Raw genomic sequence first — 18,979 nt, 5'->3', positions numbered from 1 at the left:
GTTTTCTCTTTCTTTCTCCCTCCCTCCCTCCCTCCCGCCCTCCCTCCTTTATTTTCTTTTTTCTTTTTTTTTTTTTTGAGACAGAGTCTTGCCCTGTCGCCCAGGCTGGAGTGCAGTGGCAAGATCTCAGCTTACTGCAACCTCCTCCGCCTCCGGGGTTCAAGCAATTCTCATGCCTCAGCCTCCTGAGTAGCTGGGACTACAGGTGCACACCACCTCGCCTGGCTAATTTTTTGTATTTTAGTAGAGACAGGGTTTTACCATGTTCCCCAGGCTGGTCTTGGACTCCGAACTCAGGCAATCAGCCCACCTTAACCTCCCCAAGTGCTAGGATAACAGGCGTGACCCACCACGCCCGGCCTGGCCAATATGTTTTCTAAAACGTTTCTCTTATATCATCCATTTTCCTTTTAGTGCTTTTTACAATTTCTGGTTATCAATTGTCTCTCCTTTTGTTTTACTTTTATTTATAAATTTATTACTATTTTTTTAGAGACAGGATCTCACTGTCACCCAGGCTGCAGTGCAGTTGTAGCTCACTGCAGCTTGGGATACCTGGGCTCAAGTGATCCTCCCAAGTAGCTAGGACTACAGGTATATGCCACCATGCCCAGCTAATTTTTAAATATTTGGTAGTGGTCTTGACCTCAGAACCTCAAACAATCCTCCCTCATCAGCCTCCCAAAGCACTGGGATTATAAGCATGAGCCACTTGCCCAGCCCAGTTGTCTCTTTTTGCCCTTGACTGTGAATATGTGAAAATGAGGACCATGTGTACATGCCCAATACCTAGCACATTGTAGGTACTTAATAAATGTTTACTGAATGATTGTGACCATAGTCAATCCTTTCCATCTTTCCTTTAACCATTGTCTCCCTCAAATTTTATGCCCCAGTTGCATTGAACTACTTGGGAGTTTTCTTACTCTAATTTGATTTATTTCCTGGGCCTTTGACCTTGCTGCTCTCTTTGCTCAGAATGTTTTGATTGATAAGGTTTACTGGAGGAATGGAGCTTGTGCTAAGTGTTGAAGCATGGTTTGAATCTGAATTGACAGAGGGGAAGAAGCAGCATCATTGAAGTCTAAGAAAGACCAAAAAGCTGTGAAATGAATTGACTATTCATTCCATACTTAATGATCAAGCCCCGTGGTCAAGAATGGTCAAGAATTGACACATTGTAATCTCAGAACTTTGGAAGGCCGAGGTGGGAGTCCAGGAGTTCAAAACCAGCCTGGACAACATAGTGAAACTCCATCTCTATAAAAAAAATACAAAAATTAGGCCGGGTGTGGTGGCTCACGCCTGTAATCCCAGCACTTTGGAAGGCCGAGGCGGGTGGATCACCAGGTCAGGAGTTCAAGACCAGCCTGACCAAGATGGTGAAACCCATCTCTACTAAAAATACAAAAATTAGCCAGGCACAGTGGCAGGTGTAATCCCAGCTACTCAGGAGGCTGAGGCAAGACAATCGCTTGAACCCAGGCAGCAGAGGTTGCAGTGAGCCGAGATTGTGCCACTGTACTCTAGGCTGGGCAACAAAGTGAGACTGTCTCAAAAAATATATATATAAAAATTAAGGCCGGGCATGGTGGCTCACACCTGTAATCCCAGCACTTTGGGAGGCCAAGGCTGGTGGATCATCTGAGGTCATGGTTTTGAGACCAGCCTGGCCAACATGGCGAAACTCCGTCTCTACTAAAAAAAATACAAACATTAACCGGGCCTGGTGGCACGCGCCTGTAATCCCAGCTACTCGGGAGGCTGAGGCAGGAGACTTGCTTGAACTTGGGAGGCGGAGGTTGCAGTGAGCTGAGATTGTGCCACTGCACTTCAGCCTCAGCAACAGAGTGAGACTCTGTCTCAAAAAAACAAAAACCAAAAACCAAAAATTAGCTGGGTGTGGGCCAGGCATGGTGGCTCACGCCTGTAATCCCAGCACTTTGGGAGGCCGAGGTGGGTGGATCACGAGGTCAGGAGTTCAAGACCAGCCTGGCCAAGATGGTGAAACTCCATCTCTATTAAAAATACAAAAAATTGGGTGGAGAAGCTGAGGTCAACATCAGATTTGAAATATTTAAAGTGGATACAAAACTATTTCAGCAATGCAGACAATTAAGTGTGTTGTTGTGGGCGATGGTGCTGTTGGTAAAACATGTCTCCTGATATCCTACACAACAAACAAATTTCCATCGGAATATGTACCGACTGTTTTTGACAACTATGCAGTCACAGTTATGATTGGTGGAGAACCATATACTCTTGGACTTTTTGATACTGCAGGGCAAGAGGATTATGACAGATTACGACCGCTGAGTTATCCACAAACAGATGTATTTCTAGTCTGTTTTTCAGTGGTCTCTCCATCTTCATTTGAAAATGTGAAAGAAAAGTGGGTGCCTGAGATAACTCACCACTGTCCAAAGACTCCTTTCTTGCTTGTTGGGACTCAAATTGATCTCAGAGATGACCCCTCTACTATTGAGAAACTTGCCAAGAACAAACAGAAGCCTATCACTCCAGAGACTGCTGAAAAGCTGGCCCGTGACCTGAAGGCTGTCAAGTATGTGGAGTGTTCTGCACTTACACAGAAAGGCCTAAAGAATGTATTTGACGAAGCAATATTGGCTGCCCTGGAGCCTCCAGAACCGAAGAAGAGCCGCAGGTGTGTGCTGCTATGAACATCTCTCCAGAGCCCTTTCTGCACAGCTGGTGTCGGCATCATACTAAAAGCAATGTTTAAATCAAACTAAAGATTAAAAATTAAAATTCGTTTTTGCAATAATGACAAATGCCCTGCACCTACCCACATGCACTCGTGTGAGACAAGGCCCATAGGTATGCCCCCCCTCTTCCCCCTCCCAGTACTAGTTAATTTTGAGTAATTGTATTGTCAGAAAAGTGATTAGTACTAGTTTTTTTTTGTTGTTTCAAAAAAAAAATTTTTTTATGTGTGTGTTTTTTTTTTGTTTTGTTTAAAAGCAAGGCATGCTTGTGGATGACTCTGTAACAGACTAATTGGAATTGTTGAAGCTGCTCCCTGGTTCCACTCTGGAGAGTAATCTGGGACATCTTAGTGTTTTGTTTTGTTTTTTTCCCTCCTCTTTTTTTGGGGGGGAGTGTGTGTGGGGTTTGTTTTTTAGTCTTGTTTTTTTAATTCATTAACCAGTGGTTAGCCCTTAAGGGGAGGAGGACGGATTGATTCCACATTCCACTTCCTAGATCTAGTTTAGAAAACATGTTCCCCATCTGGTGCTCTTAGGAAGGAGTATAGTAAATGCCTCATTTAATAACATACTCCTTTTTGAAAGTTGCCTTTTCTCTCCACCCTTGAGTAGATCCAGTATTTGATGAAACTCATGAAAGTGGGTGGAGCCCGTCTTGCCCCTCCTCTTTTCTAGGACGCACTATATGTGACTGTGACTTTCAAGGACATTTGTTTGCCATTTGCTGATTTTTTTGGGAAGTTAATTTCTAACTTCTTTCACTGATAAATGAAGAAAAGTATTGCACCTTTGAAATGCACCAAATGAATTGAGTTTGTAATTAAAAAATTTTTTTTCCCTTTCAGTCATTGTCTTATATGCTTAGCATAGATTTGCAGCTCAGTAGTATATGGTGTTCCTAGAATGCAGCTGAAGACCTGTTATGTAGAGGAAATACGAGGGGTGGTGCTAGAAGACAGACATCTGTGGAATGATTCACATCCTCTCAAGTTAGGAGGATGGAGGCCTGCTTCATTAAGAAGCTGGGGGTAGGGTGGGGGTGGGGAGAACACTTAACAACATGGGGACCAGTCAGGGGAATCCCCTTATTTCTGTTTTGCATATGAGGAACCCTAGAGCAGCCCCTGAGGCTCTCTAGTTTAATAAAAATCATGGAAAGAGTAAAAAAAAAAAAAATACAAAAAATTAGCCAGCGCGGTGGCAGGCACCTGTAGTCCCAGCTACTCAGGAGGCTGAGGAAAGAATCATTTGAAACTGGAGGGTGGAGTTTGCAGTGAGCTGAGATCGTGCCACTGCACTCCAGCCTGGGTGACAGAGTGAAACTCCGTCTCAAAAAAAAAAAAAAATTAGCTGGGTGTGGTGGCACATAACCTGTAGTCCCAGCTACTCGGGAGGCTGAGGTGGGAGGTGGGATTGCTTGAGCCCAGGAGGTTGAGGCTGCATTGAGCCATGACTGCACCACTGTACTCTAGCCTGGGTGACAGAGCAGACCTGCCTCAAAAATAAATAAATATATAATTAAAATAAAATTGTATCCTGCCCTAACATTTTCAATATTAGGCACCTTTTTAGTCACTTTCACTGGTACTCACCAAAACTTGTAACAATATTATCTACTAACTACTTGTTTTTATCTGTTTCTGTCTCAGAGACAGAAGGTAAGCTCCACAAGGGCAAGGACCACTTATTTCTGTCTCATTTACTACTGTATCCCTGATATTAGCACAGGGCCTGTCACATAGGAGGCACTCAATAAATTTTTTGAATGAATGAATGAATGAATGAATGGCTCATTCTCAACGGCACTTCAGAGGCTGAGAGGAAATAGACACATAAATGCAGTGCAGCATGGGTGGTGCTATGATATGCACAGATTGCCGTGGGCACATTAGAAAGATTACTGTGAGAAAAGGAAAACAGTTCAGAGCAGTCTGAGCTATGTGAGGTATGCAACATTCATCAGGCCCAAGGAGGTGAGGACAGGACTTCAGTTATGCACCCCTCACACACATGTCCAAAGTCATTTTATGTATTTTTGTTTTGTGCTATTTTGTTTATTTGAGACAGGGTCTCCCTCTATAGCCCAGGCTGGAATGCACTGGTGCAAACACAGTTACCTGCAGCCTTGACTTCCTAGGCTTAAGCAATCCTTCTGCCTCAGCCTCCCGAGTAGCTGGGACCACAGGTACATGCCACCACACCCAGCTAATTAAAAAAATAATTTTTTTTGGCCGGGTGCAGTGGCCAAAGTGCAGTCCCAGCACTTTGAGAGGCCAAGGTGGGTGGATCACCTGAGGTCAGGAGTTTGAGACCAGCCTGGCCAACATGGTGAAACCCCATCTCTACTAAAAATACAAAAATTAACTGGTCGTGGTGGCAGGCGCCTGTAATCCCAGCTACTTGGGAGGCTGAGGCAGGAGAAATCGCTTGAACCTGTGAACTGTCAAGAGACGGAGGCTGCAGTGAGCTGAAACCGCGCCACTGCACTCCAGCCAGGGGGACAAGAGTGAGACTCCGTCTCAAAAAAAAAAAAAATTTTTTTTTTTTAAAAGATGGGGTCTTGCCATCTTGCCCAGGCTGGTCTCAAACTCCTGTGCTCAAATCATCATCCTGCCTCCACCTCCCAAAGTGTGGGGACTTCAGGCATGAGCCACCTCACCTGGCCCAAAGGCTATTGTTAAAGCAGGGGTCTCCATCCCCTGGGCCACAGACCGGTATGGTCGTGGTACAGTCCATGACCTGTTAGGAACCAGCCACACAGTAGGAGGTGAGCGGCAGGGGCATATTACTGCCTGAGCTCTGCCTCCTGTGAGATCAGCAGGGCATTAGATTCTCATAGGAGCACAAATCCTATTGTGAACTGCGCACGTGAAGGATCTATGTTGCACACTCCTTATGAGAATCTAACTAATACCTGATGATCTGAAGTGAAACAGTTTCATCCTATTCCCCCCAACCCTGTAAAAAAATTGTCTTCCACGAAACCTGGTGCCAAAAAGGTTGGGGACCGCTGATTTTTTTTTTTTTTTTTTTTTTTGAGACAGTCTTGCTCTGTCACCCAGGCTGGAGTGCAGTGGCGGGATCTCCGCTCACTGCAAGCTCCACCTCCTGGGTTCACGCCATTCTTTCTTGCCTCAGCCTCCTGAGTGGATGGGACTACAGGCACCCGCCACCACGCCCGGCTAATTTTTTGTATTTTTAGTAGAGATGGGGTTTCACCGTGTTAGCCAGGATGGTCTCGATCTCCTGACCTCGTGATCCACCCACCTCGGCCTCCCAAAGTGCTGGGATTACAGCGTGAGCCACCACGCCCAGCGGGGACCGATGATTTAAAGGCATTTGGCCAGGTATAGTGGTTCATGTCTGTAATCTCCCCACTTTGGGAGGCTAAGGCAGGAGGATGGCTTGAGGTCAGGAGTTAAAGACCAGCCTGGGTAACATAGTGAGACCTTGTCTCTACAAAAAAATAAATAGGCCGGGCACGGTGGCTCATGCCTGTAATCCCAGCACTTTGGGAGGCCGAGGCAGGTGGATCACCTGAGGTCGGGAGTCCAAGACCAGCCTGACCAACATGGAGAAACCCCATCTCTTCTAAAAATTCAAAATTAGCTGGGCGTGGTGGTGCATGCCTGTAATCCCAGCTACTCGGGAGGCTGAGGCAGGAGAATCACTTAAACCCAGGAGGTGGAGGTTGCTCCAGCCTGGGCAAGAAGAGCAAAACTCTGACACACACACAAAAATAAAATAAAAAATAAAAAATAAATAAATAATTAGCTGGGCTTGGTGTTGCACAAGCCCAGCTAATTATTGGTCCTAGCTACTAGGGGTGCTGAGGTGGGAGGATTGCGAAAGCCCAGGAAGTTGAGGCTTCAGTGAGCCAAGATCGCACCACTACACTTAAGGGAAACAGTGAGACCTGTCTCAGAAATAAATGAATAAATAAATACAAATAAAAGCATTTTGATCCTGACTAGCTGCCTCACCCATTATCTTCATGTTCCTGGAACTTGTGATACAAAACACAAGGGTATAGGCCAGGCTCAATGGCTCACGCCTGTAATCCTAGCACTTTGGGAGGCCAAGGTGGGTGGATCACTTGAGCTGTGGAGTTCAAGACCACCCTGGCCAACATGGTAAAACCCCATCTCTACTAAAAATACAAAAAAAAAAAAAAAATTAGCTGGGGCTGGGCGTGGTGGCTCACACCTGTAATCCCAGCAATTTGGGAGGCCGAGGCAGGCGGATCACGAGGTCAGGAGATCGAGACCATCCTGGCTAACACGGTGAAACCCTGTCTCTACTAAAAATACAAAAAATTAGCCAGGCGTGGTGGTGGATGCCTGTGGTCCCAGCTACTCGGGAGGCTGAGACAGGAGAATGGCGTGAACCTGGGAGGCGGAGCTTGCAGTGAGCCGAGATCATGCCACTGCACTCCAGCCTGGGCAACAGCGAGACTCTGTCTCAAAAATAAATAAATAAATAAACAAAAATAAAAAAATTAGGCAGGCATGGTGGCATGTGCCTGTAATCCCAGCTACTCGGGAGACTGAGGCAGGAGAATCGCTTGAACCCAGGAGGTGGAGGTTGCAGTGAGCCAAGATTGCACCACTGTACTCTAGCCTGGGCAAGAGAACAAGACTCCCATCTCAAAAAAAAAAAAAAAAATGTAGGTATAGCCAATCTATAGTTTGTTATTTTAGTGTAAACTTTTGGTAAACAACTTGGAAACTGCATCTTCTTTTTTACTTTAAAAACTCACTTGTTGGCTGGACATGGTGGCTCACACCTGTAATTCCAGCTGTTTGGGAGGTGGAAGCAGGAGCTCAAAGAGTTCAAGACTAGCCTGGGCAACACAGCAAGACCAAATAAATAAATAAAAAGTTCAAAAAACCCTCAAAACATTTGTCATGTTGGGGGCAGTAGTGTGCGCCTGTAATCCCAGATACTCAGGAGGCTAAGGCGGGAAGAATTTTTTTTTTTTTTAGAGTCTCACTATGTTGCTCAGACTCAGACTGTTTTTTTGTTTTGTTTTGTTTTGTTTTGTTTTGTTTTGTTTTTTTGAGACAGAGTCTCACTCTGTCACCCAGGCTGGAGTGCAGTGGCACGACCTTGGCTCACTGCAACGTCCGACTCCCGGGTTCAAGCGATTCTTCTGCCTCAGCCTCCCGAGTAGCTGGGACTACAGGCATGAGCCACCACGCTGGGCTCATTTTTGTATTTTTTTTTTTTTAGTAGAGACAGGGTTTCACCATGTTAGCCAGGCTGGTCTCGAACTTCCGCCCTCAGGTGATCTGCCCACCTCAGCCTCCCAAAGTGCTGAGATTACAGGCGTGAGCCACCGCACCTGGTGGCACTTTTTTTTTTTTTTTTTGAGACGGAGTCTCACTCTGTTGCCAGGCTGGAGTTCAGTGGCGTGATCTTGGCTTATTGCAACCTGTAACTCCACCTCTGACTCTGATTCAAGTGATTCTCCTGCCTCAGCCTCCCGAGTAGCTGGGACTGCAGGCACGCACCACTATGCCCAGATAATTTTTGTATTTTTGGTAGAGACGGGGTTTCATCATGTTGGTCAGGTTGCTCTCGATCTCCTGACTTTGTGATCCTCCTGCCTCAGCTTCCCAAAGTGCTGGGATTACAGGTGTGAGCCACGGCGCCCAGCCTGTGGCACTTCTTAAACTGGTTATCTTTCTTTCAAAAAGAAAAGATATGGAAATCTTGGCAAGATAAACAGGAGGGAACAATATTTGCTTTAGGAAGGTTAATTCTGACCTTATAAACAATGACTTTTACAGGGATCAAACTTTTTTTTTTTTTTTGAGACAGTCTCATTCTGTTGCCCAGGCTGGAGTGCAGTGTTAGGATCTCAGTGCAATGCGACCTCCACCTCCCGGGTTCAAGCGATTCTCGTGCCTCAGTCTCCTGAGTAGCTGGACTACAGGTGCCCGCCATGACGCCCAGCTAATTTTTGTATTTTTGGATTTTTTTTTTTTTTTTTTTTGAGACGGAGTCTCGCTCTGTTGCCCAGGCTGGAGTGCAGTGGTACGATCTTGGCTCACTGCAAGCTCCGCCTCCCGGGTTCATGCCATTCTCCTGCCTCAGCCTGCGGAGTAGCTGGGACCACAGGCGCCCACCACCACGCCCAGCTAATTTTTTGTATTTTTTTAGTGGAGACAGGGTTTCACTGTGTTAGCCAGGATGATCTCGATCTCCTGACCTCGTGATCTGCCCGCCTCAGCCTCCCAAAGTGCTGGGATTATAGGCGTGAGCCACCGTGCCCGGCTAATTTTTGTATTTTTAATAGAGACGGGGTTTCAAGTAGGTGAAAAACCTCTACAAGGAAAACTACAAAACGCTGATGAAAGAAGTTGAAGAGGACATAAAGAAATGGAAATCAAATCCATGCTCATGGATCAGAAAATATTAATACTGTTAAAATGACCATACAACCCAAAGCAATCTACAGATTTAATAAAATCTCTATCAAAATACCAATGTCATTTTTCACAGAAGTAGAAAAAATAATCCTAAAATTCATATGGAACAAGAGTTCAAATAGCCAAAGCAATCCTAAGCAGAAAGAAAGCTGGAGACATTATACTATCTGACTCCAACATATATTACAAGGCTCTAGTGACCAACACATCATGGTATTGGTATAAAAACAGGTATAAAATGAAACAGAATAGAAAACTCAGAAATAGATCCATACATTTGCAGCCAATTGATTTTCAACAAAGGTGTCAAGGACATTCACTGGGGAAAGGACATTCTCTTCAATAAATAGTGCTGGGAAAAGTGGATATCCATATGCAAAAGAACGCAACTAACCTCCTACCTTTCACTATATGCAAAAATCAACTCGAGATGGATTAAAGACTTAACCATAAGGCCTGAAACCATAAAACTACTAGAAGAAAACATAGGGGGAAGCACTTCAGGACACTGGTCTAGGAAAAGATTTTATGGCTAAGACTTCAAAAGCACAGGCAACAAAAACAAAAGTAGACAAATTGGACTATATTAAACTACAAAGCTTCTGCACAGCAGAGGAAACAACACAGTGAAGAGACAACCTGTTGAATGGGAGAAAATATCTGCAAACTGTTCATCCAACAAGGAATTAACATCCAGAATACACAAGGAACTCAAATACCTCAACAGTAAAACATGATAATAATTCCATTTAAAAGTGGGCAAAGGGTCAGGCATTATGGCTCATGCCTGTAATCCTAGCACTTTGGGAGGCTGATGCAGATGGACTGCTTGAGCCCAGGAGTTTGAGACCAGCCTGGGCAACATAGAAAAACCCCATCTCTACAAAAAAATACAAAAATTAGACTGAGTCTGGTGATTCATGCCTGTAATCCCAGCACTTGGGGAGGCCAAGGCAGTAGGATCGCTTGAGCCCAAGAGTTCAAGACCAGCCTGGGAACATAGTCACTAGTTGCAGAGAACAGGAATCTATAAACTCATACCTTATTGTGTGTATATATATATATATATATATATATATATATATATATATATATACAGAGTATATACAGGCTCATGCCTGTAATCCCAGCACTTTGGTAGACTGAGGCAGTTACATCACTTGAGTTCAGGAGTTCCAGAACAGCAACATGATGAAACCTGTCTCTACAAAAAAAATTAGGCAGCTGTGGTGGTGGCCGCCTGTGGTCCCAGCTACTGGCTACTCATGAGGCTGATACAGGAGGATCACTTGGGCCTTTCCTGCTTGCTTCACTGAAGGCATCAGGTAGTTTCATGGCTGGGATCAACTCTTCTCAAAGCAGGTCCTAGCAGGACTGGGTGTCCACACCCAGGATATGGGTCCTGCAGAGAGTTTGTAATACCCCTCGATCTTGGGGGAGGAGCAGGGGCTGGTGCCTTGAGGACTTACTGTCCTTCTGACCAGTCCTGATGTTTCCAAGGCACTGGGGTTTTCAGGACTGGATAAGACTGTTCTAAGGCCACAGTGTGGCAACTGCAGCGAGTCACAGGCCAAATCCTCAACTCGGCCACTGTCTAAAGTGCCTTTCTTGACCAGGTGCAGTAGCTCATGCCTGTAATCCCAGCACTTTGGGAGGCTGAGGCAGGTGGATTACTGGAGGTCAGGAGTTCAAGACCAGCCTGGCCAACATAGTAAAATCCTGTCTCTATTAAAAATACAAAAATTAGCCGGGTGTGGTGGCACACGTTTGTAATCCCAGTTACTCGGGAGGTTGATGCAGAAGAATCACTTGAACCCGGGAGGCAGAGGTTGCACTGAGCCGAGATCGCACCACTGCACTCCAGCCTGGGTGACTATATATGTGTGTGTGTGTGTATATATATACACACACATACACACTCACACAACCAAGTACTATTCAGCCAGGCTGGTCTTGAACTCCTGACCTCAAGTGATTGGCCCGCGTTGGCCTCCCAAACTGCTGGGATTACAGGAGTGAGCCACCACACCCGGCCCTCTTTTCCTTATGAATTACCTAGTGTCAGGTATTCCTTTATAGCAAGGCAAGAACTAACACAATCCCGTAGGACAAAATAAATATCCATAAATCCATATGGACATACATAAATAATTCAATAAATAAATGTATGAGAAAAGACACTTCTTCCTTACAAAATTCCAATTAATGTAGAAGGAATGAGTAAAATACAAAATCCCCACTTGAACACCACATTAGTAACCGTTGACAAGATCCACCAAGGAATGCGAAAATCAGCAGCCAAAAGTTTGAGAAGAAACAGGATGCTATCACAGTCTCAAAGCATCTCTAAGATGTTTATCATTTGCAAAGGGAGAAAAGAAACTTTACAATAAAGAAACCTGGGAGATGCCACCTTAACCAAATGATCGCAGTATCACTAATAAGCCACGTTGGCATCCTGTACCCGATAGGAAATAACAAGAGCATTTCACCTTGTGTTCTTCTTCCCTCCAACCCATCACCTCAGTCTAATCATGAGGAAAACATGGACAAACCCAAACTGAGGATCATTTTACAAAACAGCTGACCAGTACTCATCAAGAGTCCATGAAAGACTAGGAAATACGGAGCAACTGTCACAGATTGGAGGAAACTGAGGGGACATAGAAACGAATGCAACGTGGGATCTTAGATTATATCCTAGAACATTAAAAAGGCATGGTAGGGGGTGGGGGAGGAGACAGTGAAAATCAAAGGGCTGTAGTTTAATTCATAGTATTGTATTAAAGTTAATTTCCTCATTTTGATTATTGAACTATAGTTATATAAGTTTTTAACATCGGGGAAGCAAAGTGGTAGATATATGTGAACTCTGTACTATTTCTGCAACTTTTCTGTCAGTCTAAAATTATTTCAGAAATAAAATAAATATGCATGCATGCACAAAATAGTAACTGTGAAGAGGTGATAATAGGTTAATTAGCTTGATTGTGATGATCATTTCACAATGCATGTGTGTATCAACCATCAAATTGTACACCATATATAATTTTATGTCACTAAATCTGTTAAAATATATAAAAATAAATGAATTAATCAAATAAAAAATAAAATAACTTAAAAATAAGAATAAGCTCCATCTGAAGCACTACTTGCATAGTGCACATGAAAAACCACATTCTGCTGCTGCTGGCTGGAGGACTTGAACACCATTCAGAATTTCCCCTAACACTCTGCAGCTCTTATCTAAAACCATAACTACAAAATTGCTGGCAAGGTACTCTCCCTGGTCCTCAATTTTCCACACCTATAAAATGAAAGCATTAGGAAAACAGATATTTTTCTTTCTAGTTTTGATATTCTATGCTTTGTGCTTCATAATTCCTGACTCTTCTTAGCTTGGCCTTCATTGCCAAGTTAGGCTAACAGCTTTGGTGCAGAAGTGATCAGAGATTACAGATGCCAGTTTGGGGCTCAGTATGTCACCACATTAACCAAAGTCAGGCAATGTATGCGGCAGAGGTCACTGGGTTCTTAGTTTTCTTTTCTTTCTTTTTTTTTCTTTTTTTCTTTTTGAGACACAGTCTCACTCTATCACCCAGGCTGGAGTGCAGTGGCACAATCTTGGCTCACTGCAACCTCCGACTCCAGGGTTCAAGCGATTCTCCTGCCTCAGCCTTCCGAGTAGCTAGGATTACAGGCATGCGCCACCACACCTGGCTAATTTTTGTATTTTTGGTAGAGACACAGTTTCACCATGTTAGCCAGGCTGGTCTTGAACTCCTGACCTCAGGTGACCCGCCTGCCTCAGCCTCCCAAAGTGCTGAGATTACAGGCGTGAGCCACTGTGCCTGGCCAGGTTCTTAAATTTCAATATCTCAGAAAGCTAATTAAAGATCTTAATCTCATTTAAATCTCTTCATTTTACACAATAATAACAGTGAACACATGGTGAAATCTGGCCCATTTAACTCAGAAACTTCATTTTAGGACAATATTTCAAACTCCTTTCCCATCTAGGCATTTTTCAGTGGCCAGACATGTGGCACACCTGACTCCCTTCACCTCCCTCTTAGTGAAGGTTTAAGGATTAGAGATGTACTCAAAGCCAGAACTCAGTGGCCTACATCACCAATGCTTGGATTACTATGAGCTCACCCAGAGTCTAAAAAGAACGATTCTCCTTATGCCCATTGTGACCCTGGAGAAATTACTTCTCTCCTCAGTTGTTGTTTCTCACTTAGCATCTCATTTTGAAAATCTTTGTTTCGCTGTGGCCACTATGACATCTGCTCCACTGAGCTTTCTGGCTTTAATTTTTTCCCCTTCAATCAGTTCCAGATAGCCCTACTGAAGTAGCGCCAGAAACTTGCATTGCTATTCCACTCTTTAAACTCTAAGGATTTCTCATCTAAATATTAACCACTACTCCAACATTCCTGCATTTGTGGTCATCTTGTCAGCACATCTCGCTGACCTAAATGAAGAAATTCCTGTTCCTTTTACTCCAGATTATCCATATAATTCTTCCTAAAGCCATTCTTGGGATATACTGAGGAAAGTACTTCAATTTTGGAGTCTGCTGATCTAGGGTTTAAGTGTTGGCTGCACCACTTACTTAGCAAATTTCAGAAAGGTATTAAATTCCTATAAATGAGAATGTCTACTTTATAAGGTGTTTCAAAAATTCAATGATAATGTATGTGATATTCACACCACAGGGTCAGTCTGTCAAGCAGTACCCTGTCACTGGTGGCTAAGAAGATGAAGATAACTACCCATGGGATTCCATGAACAGAGCAGTCATCTCTACTGACCTCAGCCACAAAACACCAGCCTTTCTAGCTTCCCTGGATCCTTTGCTAACTGTGTTTTTTTTCTGGGATAGTATGTGGTTCTCTATTTGGCTTGAGAACAGAACACTCCTTCAAATAGTTGAAGTATCTTCATTATATACATGGTCTGCGCTTTATCATACTAATTTTTTTTTCGAGGCAAGTTCTCACTCTGTCGTCCAGGCTGGAGTGCAGTGGCATGATCACAGATCACTGCAGCCTTGAACTCATGGGCTCAAGTGATCCTCCTGCCTCAGCCTCCTGAGTAGGTGGGACTATAGGTGCACACCACCAGGTCTGGCTAATTTTTTATTATTATTATTTTTTGTTAGAGATGGGGTCTCACTATGTTGCCCAGGCTGGTCTCAAACTCCTGGGCTCAAGTGATCCTCCCGCCTTGGCCTCTCAATGTGTTGGGATTACAGATGTAAGCCACCTTGCCCAGCCCTAAATTTTTTTTCTTATGCTAAAAGACACAAAAATGTACCATCTTAACCATGTTTAATTGTGCAACTCCGTAGTGTGAAGTACATTCACATTGTTATGTAGCCATCGCTACTATCAATCCCCTGAACTTTTAAAAGAATCATCCCAAACAGAAAGTCTATACCAATTAAACACTAACCCTCTATTCTTCCCTACCCCCAGCCCCTGGAAACTACTTTCTGTCTGTATGAATTTGCCTATTCTAGGTACCTCACATGAGTGGAATCATATATTTGTCCTTCCGTGACCTGCTTATTTCACTTAGTATAACGTCCTCAAGGTTCATCTATGTTGTAGCATATGTAAGAATTGCACTTCTTTTTAAGGCTGAATCATATTCCATTGTACATATATACCTCATGTTGTTTATCCATTCATCCACAGATGAACATTTGGGTTGCTTCCACATTTTGGCTATTGTGACTTTATCCTGTTTTATATTCTGCAGCAATTTACATCTTTATTTTCAGAACTATTAAGTTTCTTCATATTAACAGTCATAGGAAGAGAGTCGTGAAAGACTTTTATTTGATTTCATCTTTTGGCCATTCTTTTTTTTTTTTTTTTTTTTTTGGCAGCCACAAAGACTGGGATTTCTAATTCTATGTTATGATAAGTAGACAATTTAAGCCATCTATCTTTTTTTTCTGTTTCCTTTTCAAAAAAAAGAAAATAGTATTTTTCTAAAATATGATCATGTCAGTTTGGTCTATTTTTATACGTGTTAAAGAGAGCACTAACAGACAAAAGAATAACAATATAGCAATTAGGTATTTAGTTTTTTTAAAAAAGAAAAAAAGGTAGAGGATGGGGCAATAGATAGCCTGCCTCTTCTCTAACCAAGTTGTGAACTATTTAAGAAATTGACAATAAAGAGTATGGCATATGGAGGCCAGAACATTCCTTTTATTATGAACAAAGTTGATTTGGGAGAATGCAGCTTATCTCTACTTGCAGGCAGGTGGCCATCTTAATTCTATACCCCAGAATTAAACAGGTCTCTCAGCCACTCATAGACATGTCTCCTGGAGGGAAGGAAAAATTATCAACTGACAAACAGTCTGATTAAATGCTTGTCTTTTATACCTGCTATGGTTTCAATGTGCCTCGTCTAAAACTAAGTGTTGCTAATGTGATACTATTAAGAGGTGGGGCCTTTAAAACGTGATTAGGCCACGAGGGCTCCTATGTTGTGAATGGGATTAGGTGCCCTTATAAAAGGGCTTGAAAGAGGGAGTTCATCCCTTTTTGTTCTTCTGCCTTCTGTTATATGAGGACACAGCATTCTTCCCCCACTCCTCAAGGACGCAACAATCAAGGTGCCATCTTGGAAGCAGAGAGACTAGACCCTCACCAGATAAATGAACCTGCCAGTGCCTTCATCTTGGACTTCCTAACTTCCAGGACTGTGAGGAAACAAATTCCTGTTCTTTATAAATTACCCAGTCTGTGGTATCCTGTTATAGCAGCTCAAAACGGACTAACACAATGCCCGCAACCCACTCCTCTGCCTTGGTACCCATCATATTGTGTAGCAATGAATCTTGGCTTGTCTCTTTCCGATAAGCATGTTGCTTTCATCCATTCTTCCACTGACTCAACTGGTTTCATTGAGTGCCTGTTTTGGGCCTAGCAGTACACTAGGTCTTGCATTCAAGACCTCACAGAGGTGGCAGAAACTGACACGACACCTACCCTTAAGGAGAGCAGAATAGAAAATATTGCAAAGGAGACAGAGTGCGGCATTAGACAATAAGAAGGGCAGAGTGACTTAACAAAGTGGGAGAAGGCTTTTCATGGGAAGTCACATTTTTGATGATGCCTCAAGTTCAAGGAGTACTTCACCAGTATATTATACTCTGGTGTCCAGTAAAGGTGTATAGCACGTAGCAGAGCTCAATAAATGCTTAACAAATGAATGAATGAGTGATATATGTGAAAGCACTTTATACGCAAAGTACCACACAGATGTTAACCATTATCCTTTAGTTAATATGGAGAGATCTACTTTTATTCAGCTTCTCTGAAACACCAAAAAGATATATGGCAGTATCTGGAGACATTGTGAGTTGTCACAACTGGAGTTGAGGGCAGATGTGGTAATGAAATCTAGTGAGTAGAGACCACAGTTGCTACGAAACATCCTATAGTATACAGGGCAATCCCCCAAAATGTCAATAATGCCACTATTAAGAAATCTGATTCTAAAATAATTACTGTGTTTACATGTGCATTCACCTGTTTTACAGTGGAGAAACATTTCATTGTATAAACATAATACAACTAATACTAACATTTTTGCATTCATTCATTCAACAAATAATTACTAAACACCCAGTATAAGATGGTATAGTCCTCAAGATGGTGGGGATTTTTATTTTATTTGTAGAGAAAGGGGCTTGCTCTGTCTCCCAGGCTGGATTGCAGTGGAAGGATCACAGCTCTCTGCAGCGTTGAACTGGGCTCAAATGATTCTCCAGTCTCAGCTTCCTGAGTAGCTGGGACTATAGACATGTGCCACCACTCCCAGCTATTTTTTTATTTTTTGTAGAGACGTGGTGTCACTATGTTGCCCATGCTGGTCTGAAACTCCTGGCCTCAAACCATTCTCCCACCTCGGCCTCCCAAAGTGCTAGGATTACAGGCATGAGCCACCACACCTGGCTGGATTTTTAAAATATTAAAGACACATCTTCGACCATTTGGAAGTATGTGAGATACTTTAAGAAAGTTACTGAAGTTCTAAATAAATAAATGTGCTAAAAGCTCAGCAGAGACCACACCTGACTGTGAAGAGGAAAGGCTTTACACACTCTGAAGCGCTTTGGAGGGCAAAAGCATTTGCAAGAGGCACAGGGAATGGCCTAACTGGAGCACTGGGGTATGCAAGGACACTGCATAGGGGAGTATGGAGAAGATCAATTTGCGTCAAGTTCAGGACTTGACTTGAAAAAAAATCAGAGCAGTGAAAAACACGATAAAAAAGAAGCAGAGTCGGGCGTGGTGGCTCACACCTGTAATCCCAGCACTTTGGGAGGCTGAGGTGGGCGGATCACCTGATGTCAGGAGTTCGAGACCAGCCTGACCATCATAGAGAAACCCCGTCTCTACTAAAAATACAAAATTACCTGGGCACGGTGGTACATGCCTCTAATCCCAGCTACTCAGGAGGCTGAGACCTGGGAGGCGGAGGTTGCAGTGAGCCGAGATCGCACCACTGCACTCCAGCCTGGGCAACAAGAGCAAAACTCCGTCTCAGAAAAAAAAAAAAAGAAAAAGAAGCAGAAGGCAGACTGTTAAGAACTTCTGAATGCTAGACTAAGTTCACTTATTAAAATGAAAAATTAATAGTATCCTAATAGCATCTTTTACTCTCTAATCAAGGCTAGTCCCGAGTCTATCATTACGCCTAAACACACACTCACATAGCGTTTATACCTACCTTTTGTTTTCTTTATTCAAATAATGCTCTCACCTCTATTTTTAACTGGCTAAAATCAGAATTTTTAACGCAAATATTAAAGTAAGCACCATAACATTATATAAAACAGTTTAAATGAAGAATTGAGTTAGAATGTTATATTCTAACTTTTTTCCATGAAAAGGATCATTACTTTTGCAAACAGAATTAAAAAATCAAAAGGCAGACTTAACAAAAAGAGAAGCCCATTCACCCCTAGGTTCTTTGACTTCTTTTTATCAGATGACTCACTTAAACTAGCAATTCCTAGTAATCTTTATACCATCTGCCTTTAGCAAAAAGACCTTCAAAATTTGCACCTTAAAATACCCTAACAAAGTGCTAACATAGGGAAAGTTGCCAACATTTTTAATCAGACATCACGTGATGGTATGTGTATGTGGGGTATGTGGTTTTGAGTGTTTAGTTTTATTTTCTTTAGGAGCAAAGAAATGTAATAAACAACTGTTTTCATAATAAGAAAAATATAAAACCACGTCACCGGGATAAGGGCAGAGTATAGTATCTTCAGTGTAATTTACATGTTTAAACTCCACATACATAAAAACAAATATTTCACAAGAATCTCTAGAATTCCCTAAAGTAAACTATGATTTTTTTTTTGAGACAGAGTCTCTGTCACCCAGGCTGGAGTGCAGTGATGTGATCTTGGCTCACTGCAACCTCTGCCTCCCGGGTTCAAGTGATTCTCCCGCCTCAGCCTCCCGAGTAGTTAGGATTACAAGCGTGGGCCACTGTGCCCAGCTAGTTTTTTATAAAGTAATATACCACCAATAATTTCTCATACACAGTATTAAGTGACAGTACTCTGGTTACTTTAAGGTGTCACTGCTGGGATATTTACCAAAAGGAGACAGAAATCCAATAGCTGGCAATGACACAGCAACAGTTACTGAAAAGAACTGTTAATATTATCTGAAAGATTAAAACTGCATCTTGCTCCTTTAATTTTCAACTCATCTGAAAAATGAGGGCCTGGAAAGTACTGTGTTCACCACCACACTAAACTTGGCCACA

The 18,979-nt window shown here is 42.9% G+C and overlaps 2 protein-coding genes across 2 annotated transcripts in view; one reads left to right on the top strand and one right to left on the bottom strand.

The window, feature by feature from the left end:
- Positions 1 to 18,979, bottom strand: part of NOL6 (nucleolar protein 6) — a 49,276-nt gene that overhangs the window by 16,153 nt on the left and 14,144 nt on the right. The gene's annotated exons all lie outside the window — the stretch shown is intronic.
- LOC100993131 (cell division control protein 42 homolog) lies at positions 1,911 to 2,785 on the top strand. The gene has a single exon (XM_003804244.6). The coding sequence runs from the start codon at positions 2,106 to 2,108 to the stop codon at positions 2,679 to 2,681; it is 576 nt and encodes a 191-aa protein (XP_003804292.1). The 5' UTR covers positions 1,911 to 2,105; the 3' UTR covers positions 2,682 to 2,785.

This window comes from Pan paniscus, chromosome 11, assembly GCF_029289425.2.
Source record: "Pan paniscus chromosome 11, NHGRI_mPanPan1-v2.0_pri, whole genome shotgun sequence".
Lineage (NCBI taxonomy): Eukaryota > Metazoa > Chordata > Mammalia > Primates > Hominidae > Pan > Pan paniscus.
Note: the sequence above shows the minus strand (reverse complement) of the source record. Positions and strands in the feature narration are given on the sequence as shown.